The 7,500-nt window shown below is 35.3% G+C and overlaps 1 protein-coding gene across 1 annotated transcript in view; it reads left to right on the top strand.

Moving 5' to 3' along the window:
• The window catches only part of LOC144971709 (ribosomal protein S6 kinase 2 alpha-like), a 13,703-nt gene that overhangs the window by 5,334 nt on the left and 869 nt on the right, over positions 1 to 7,500 (top strand). Inside the window, exons 4-7 of the mRNA XM_078912784.1 lie at positions 2,055 to 2,123; positions 4,350 to 4,654; positions 6,183 to 6,521; positions 7,049 to 7,286. Of these exons, the coding sequence (XP_078768910.1) occupies positions 2,055 to 2,123; positions 4,350 to 4,654; positions 6,183 to 6,521; positions 7,049 to 7,286 (951 nt within the window). The remainder of the gene's footprint in view (positions 1 to 2,054; positions 2,124 to 4,349; positions 4,655 to 6,182; positions 6,522 to 7,048; positions 7,287 to 7,500) is intronic.

The raw sequence follows: 7,500 nt of genomic DNA, 5'->3' as shown, positions 1-7,500 counted from the left end.
TTTTATGATTTTATGAGTTTGGATATAGAATATTTCACCGTTTAATCTCTAAGTGCAGTAATTGTCTTTACATCTCTATACATTTCATTTCTCTCTATAACATCTGTAGTCAATTTATTCAGCATTTTTCTTGATCAGCCATCCTCTCATTAAAATTAGTTTCTTTCTGATTTTTCAACTTTCTTTTTTCCCAATTTTTATCATGTATTTTAATATTGTTTCAATACAAATTGTCTTGTACTCTTAGGTCTACGTTTCTTGGTGTTTTTCCCCCTTTTTTATGACAGAATGCTCCTTCCTTCCTTACACATTCAATTGTCTTTATGTGTGTTTCAGTTTCTATAACAATTTTACGATTGCCAACCATTGTCATCACGTCTTTGACAATTTTAAATATTTGCTAATTTACCGGTCTGGTTTTCCTTCTTTGATCTTAAATTTAAACTCCAGCTTTCTGATTCATTTTATTCATTCGACATGCAACAACAAAGGACAATTGTTTGAGCTTTCAAAATCATCCAGTTCTATTCACTTTTCATTCTATATTCTTCAATCCATATTATGTCTCTTTCGTTTCATTAATATATCTATATCTTGTAACCAATCTAACCACTCGCCCTCTCAGGGAAAAAAAAGTCTTTTTAATCAGGCCTCAGAATATTGAATTCAGTGAGTTTGGTAATTTTATCAGAAAACTAAATAATACAAAAATACCTTTCGTTATATTGGATTGTATTGGTTTATCATCGTACACTGACATGTAAATGTGACTTTCTAGAATTCAATGTTCTGAGACGGTCCCAAGCCCGATAACTGAGAGGGGAAAGACTTGTCAATTTATTCTTTTACCGTATTTATTGCTAAAGTGTCTTTAATATTCTCAGTCAAATATCTATATTACTTAGTTAATATTTTACATTTTAAAGGGTACAATAAATTAATTTAATATCAAATTCAAATAAAATTTAAGTGAGGACTCACATATTTAACAGCAATGCGACTCAGCCGTCAATGATACCGAATCGTATTGTCATATTGACTTGGTGAAAGAAGTAAAGATGTGACGGAAAGTTAAGACTTTAATCGAACGTAGCATGCAATGGGATTAAAACCAATACAATGTACTGGGCAATAAACTTGTAGAGGAGGAAAACATAACCACGCCCTTTTACCTGATTCGGACAATCCGAAAAACCATTATTCAGTAAACAATGGCAGACACCAAAAATAGTGGTGCTGGAGTATACATTGAATAGCCAGATGGTACATTACAAGAACTTTCCAAATCAACTGGCAAACGTTGCAAAAGCTATAAAGCAGAGGCAATTGGAATCAACGAAGGTGCAAACCTTTTGAAGAATTCAATCAGTGCAATCAAAGCCAAGGTATTCTTCCTGACTGATGCTAAGCAAGTCCTGGAAACATTGGAGAATCCAAATAACACAGATTTGAATCATATAAAGATTGAGCTGTTCCAACTCACCCAAAGAGCAAAGAACGTAACGCTTCAATGGATATTTGGTTTTCAGTTCAAAGATAAAATGTTCATCTTGTCTCATTAGAAAATCAAGGGATGCTACTCCTCCATACTACAAAGTTAACCATTCTACAGTTGTTGCCCTTGTGTTATAAAAGTACCTCCAGAGCTATCAGCACGAAAAAGGGGATATAAATTCTGATATTTTAACAAAGAGTCTATCTCAACGTTTTCTATGCCTTAATACGAGTAGGCGAAGGCGATGGTTGGGGGTCAAGATAGATCTTTTGGTAAGAACTTCAATCTTAAGTAAACTAACTGGGTTCGTGTCCAAATGAGTTAATTTTTTTTTAATTTTTAAATTTTTAAATCTCTATTTTTCAACTGGAGTGATTAATGAGTTCAATATTCCACCTGGTAGAAAGTATTTTGCGATGAAATTAGTCGTCTAGTTTCGGACATGTCATGGCAATTCTTCAATGTCATTAGACAAGTGAAAGCTGAGTTTCTGTTATGGCAGTCGTTCGATGCCATTTATTTAACATGGGCTTATCTCGGTTTCTCTATCCCTATATAGGTAGGAGCAATTACCTGCTACCATTAGGACTAGATGCCAGATCATTGGCATTTAGACAAGGGTGGAGGGGTAATAATTTTCAGCTTAATCCGAGATCACATCCGGTATGTCCCGGGGTTGTTTTACTGTAGGCGGGGCAAAGCTAGGTCTTTGCAAAATGTTCCATATTCACATTATTTTCAAAATATGTATAGATGGAACAATATTTGTATCACTCAGCTCTTTGTTATTGTTTATAGACAGCTATTTTAATGATCAGTTCTCATTAACTTCTATCAATCAGACTAAGCTTATTAACATAGTTTTTGTATTGGTACGTTCTATCTGACTGGCGGATGTTGTGAGTATTTTACCTAAACGCATTACGTCAATATGCGGTTTTATGATAAGGATCAGATCAGGAACAGCGTTTCCTCTATCGGTAAGGGAAGTAAATAATAATTGCACCTCATAGGGGTTATGTCTCTTCCATCATGTTAGATGAAAATCGTGCTGCTTGAAGCTCAGAAATATATAGCAATAGGAAACTGATTGAATCAATAAAGACAGATAAAGTGGACGTTTCGGGTTTCCCTTTTGGCAACAAAACACCTTGTTTATTCAATTTAAAAATATCACTCTCTCATCGCTCATTTGTCCTTAGTGTTTAATTCACAGTGTTGTGTTTTGTTGACAACGGAGACCCAAAATATCCACATTATCTGTCTTCGTTGATTAAATTGAATCTTTCCGTTTCTTATTGTTATTTACATTTTAATCGTTGTTGTTGGCTTTGGGAAACTAGTAAAACAATTTGAGAACATTTAGTGGCAAAGAGGTTTAAACGGCTATGTGATCTTGCGATATGACACTCGCTTTCGTATCGGAAGGTCCTGGGTTCGGGCCTCGCTCGGCACATATTTGAGTTCTTGAAAAGTACCTTTATTCACATTATCTCACCGAACTCATGTGCAAAATGAGTACCTGGTCGTGAACAGCGTTGTCTCTGACGGAAAGAAATGTAATATCGCCTAAAATGCGGTATGTCTCTTTATACATGTTAGGTTTTGCTGTTGGTGAGGGATATTTTGTAAAGTAAAGAGGATATTGCCCTATATAAAGCTCAATTCAAAACGATTTTCATAGTGGTCAGCAACTAGATGGGTGTCGTTGAGGCTATGTGGTCTAGTGGTATGACACTCGCTTTCTGATCTGAAGGTCCTGGGTTCGAGCCTCGCTAGGCGCATAGTTGAGTCTTTAGAGAAGGCTTTTTACTCACATTCTATCACCGTGCTTAGGTGTAAAATGATTACCTGGCCGTTAACAGCGTTGTCTCTGTCCGAAAAAAAAATGGTAATATCGCTAACAGGCGTCATGTCCCGTCCTTCATGTTAAATGTTGGGGTACGGTGAGAGAATGTGAGTAAAATCCATTTCCAAGGACTCAACTATGCGCCGAGCGAGGCTCGATCCCAGGATTTTCCCTTCCGAAAGCGTGCCATACCTAAAGACCACATAGCCACACAAAAAATACTAGGATAAATAAATAAATAAATAAATATATGAACAATAGTTTTGAAATAGCAGCCTGTCGGGATGAACCTGAGTTAAAGTAAAGGCCTTCATTGATGTAAGCGGTTTCAAGGATTTCTAATTCCCCAATTCCCTAATTCTATTCATTGTTACTTTACATTTATTTTTTCACCACCTTGTTCTTTCCGACATAATGTCGCATTGGCACATTGGGTGACGTGTTGTCAGGTTGTTTGAAGTATTGTATCGTAATCAATGTCAAAGACATCCAACCTGACGGTCCTCTTACAGATATAATAGCCTTGTTAAAGACGTATTGTTCCAACAATGTAAACAACTCAAGGCTATATTACCACGGCGTTGATTAAAGGGAGGTAAATAATCTACCTTCTTCCGACTTACGGCTCTGGACGTTGGTCACGCTAGACTGTCATGTGACTTAATCCTTGCCAGAGATTGGTCAATGTGATCACGTGGGAGGAGTCTTCTTGTCTCCATTTCAACTGGCAGTTCCAAACATTGAACTTGTAATTCAGTTGATATTACAACACGCATGTGAGATATTCCAATATTACGTTTTCTACCATTCATCGATAATTTACATTTGAGACTTTTCATCAACTTTGTACACTTCAAGAGTTTATCTGTTGTGTTTGAAATAGATTTGTGATTACTCTATATTATTGAAGTTGGACTTGAGTTTTATTGCTGGATATTACTTACAGTATAAAACTGTGATTAACAACTTGTGATACTTTTGAGGTTTTGAATTCTACATCATCAGTCATGGATATGAAGGAATCAAACGAGATGTCAGCAAAGTTAGAGGTCACTCTGAAGGCTTCCGTCCATTCCAGCACAGAAGATTTTTACATCAAGTACGGCTACATCCCAGTCAGTATCCTTGGGACAGGAATGACTGGAGATGTAATGATGGTGACACCCAGGGATGGAAGCAACAATCTAAAGGCAGCCAAGATTTTTACTAAGAAGACTCAGGATGGAGGGAAGAAAAACCACGAGCGGTTTATCCAGGAGGTAGCCATTCTACAAAGTGTTCAGCAAAAACATATTCTTGGTAATATCATGGTGAGTTGTCATTTACTTAGAAAATTGAATCGGTTAATAAATATAAATATACAAATCTACATTACATAGATAATATATTGCAACATTTAATAAATATCTTATATTTGTGTGTATAGCTATCTATCTCTCTATCTAGTTATCTATCTATCTCTCTATCTATTTCTCTATCAGTATCTATCTATCTATCTATTGAATCGTGTTTGATACAAATATGGTACGAAAAGTGCTCGACATGTAGTAATGGAGCGAATTATTATTTAAAATATTTACCACAATGTTTGGGGCAGTCTACATCAATGTTTCAGGCTTAATTTTAAAATTAAGCCTGAAACATTGATGTAGACTGCCCCAAACATTGTGGTAAATATTTTAAATAATATCTATCTATCTATCTATCTATTTATCTATCTATCTATCTATCTATCTATCTATCTATCTATCCATCCATCTATCTATCTATCTATCTATCTATCTATCTATCTATCTATCTATCTATCTACATAGTAAATTGAAGCATTCTATCTACCCCTTTATTTACTTTGGTACACTATATTTTGTCTATCGATCTGTGCATTAAACCGTCATAACATTTCCATATTTAAATCATCATAGAGACGTGTATTTACACAATGTGTTAATGTGTCTGCTTTCTCTCTCTCTCTCTCTCTCTCTCTCTCTCTCTCTCTCTCTCTCTCTCTCTCCCTCTCTCTCTATCTATCTATCTATCTATCTATCTATCTATCTATCTATCTATCTCTATTCATTTATCTATCTATCTATCTATCTATCTATCTATCTATCTATCTATCTATCTATCTATCTATCTATCTATCTATCTCTCTGGCTCTTTGTTTCTTTCTTCATCCTCCCTCCCCCATCTTTCTCGATGTGTTTCTCTCTCTCTCTCTCTCTCTCTCTCTCTCTCTCTCTCTCTCTCTCTCTCTCTGTGCGTGTGTGTGTGTGTATGTGTGTGTGTGTAAACGCGCATGTGTATGCGTGTATGCATGTTAATGTGTAGTTTTGTTGTCAAATTGTGTGCATTAAATTTTTGATATTTTTCTTATGTTCTCATTTCCAAAACGTAAAATTATCTATTGACATTTTGTTGATTGTGAGAATTTAAACAATACTAATGAACAACACATTCTATCCTCTCCTCGATCGGTTCCACTTTCTCATCTCCTCCTCCTCCTCCTCCTCCTCCTCCTCCTCCTCCTCCTCCTCCTCCTCCTCCTCTTTCTCCTCCTCTTCCTCCTCCTCCTCCTCTTCCTCCTCCTCCTCCTCTTTTTTTTTCTTCTTCTTCTTCTTCTTCTTCTTCTTCTTCTTCTTCTTCTTCTTCTTCTTCTTCTTCTTCTTCTTCTTCTTCTTCTTCTTCTTCTTCACCTTCTTCTTCTTCTTCTTCTTCTTCTTCTTCTTCTTCTTCTTCTTCTTCTTCTTCTTCTTCTTCTTCTTCTTCTTCTTCTTCTTCTTCTTCTTCTTGTGTTTATCTAATATGATTACTAATATGGGATTCTCTCCTTTTATCCAGGCCTTTGACTGTCCCAAGGAATCTGTCATCTTGATGCCTTACTATCCAGAAGGCAGTCTGAAATCTCAACTCGAATACATGACCATTGAGGTAACGGACAAATATTTAATCCAACTGACCAGTGCAATCGTCTATCTCCACTCTCGTCACCTGGCACATAGGGACATTAAACCAGCCAACATTCTCATCTCTGACGACGACGATGTCATTCTGACAGACTTTGGTCTCTCCTGTGTGGTTCCATCTACCCACATGTCTGATGTCCGTCGTTGTGGAACCAGAGACTTCATGGCACCAGAGTTGTTGGACAAGACGACACAGTTCTTCAATCTGTATAAGGTACCAGATTACAATATTTATCGGAAGAATCTACTTTCCGATTTCTAGGCATTGAAGTTATAAGAAGACAATAATTAATTGAAAATTACATTATTTTCACTTTAAATAATCAATTATTAGAATTATCTATTCAATTTATATATTTATACGAATATAATTTTGAATTAAAGAACGAATTTTTATATTATGATATTAATAATAGGACTTGAGATAAGTTAATAATCCTTTATATCAAAACAGTTTAAATGCAAAAAATTTAATGGTTTACTTAAGCTTAGTTTACAATCTATCAAGACAGTTTAAATGTAAACAATTATCAAATTTTACACGTAATAGATATTCTTATAATTTATTTATACCTGAGGTGTAAAGTTTACCACTCTGTGAGGTGATTCGATTAAATGGTATTATGTTTAATCCCTGATACTGTGTTAGAAATACTTCTGTATAATAAATTTTATAAACAGAAAAGAACCGCTTTTACATAGATTAGATAGAAATTAGTAAGATATTAAATTTGTTTTCAGTGTGATTTGTATGCTTTGGGGGTTGTATTGTTGAGTATGCTGATCAGTGCAGAGGCAGACCAGTCAGATGTTGCAGTCTTTGTCCACCTTCACTCTCAAGAATCAGATCAAGGGCATCATAACCACATCTTAAAGAATCTTCTTGAGAGAGATCCAGAAAATAGGTGGGACTCAACTGATTTGGCAATCTACCTATCTTCTCTGCCCCATATTGTGGAACTATTTAACAAACTATTCGGTAAGTAGAATTTCAATGGAATATATTTAATTTATAATTTTAATTACATATTTGTCCATGTTTGAAGTTTTATAACATTTTTGTTTATTATTATGAAATAATAGTCATTAAGGGTTAGTTACAGTGGGACAGAAAATCCCCTTCCTCTTCAATACTACTTCTACTACAACTACTACTACTGCTACCACTATTACTACTCCTACTACTACTACTA

This window comes from Berghia stephanieae, chromosome 4, assembly GCF_034508935.2.
Source record: "Berghia stephanieae isolate SIO BIC M18660-M18661 chromosome 4, UCSD_Bste_1.3, whole genome shotgun sequence".
NCBI lineage: Eukaryota > Metazoa > Mollusca > Gastropoda > Nudibranchia > Aeolidiidae > Berghia > Berghia stephanieae.
Note: the sequence above shows the minus strand (reverse complement) of the source record. Positions and strands in the feature narration are given on the sequence as shown.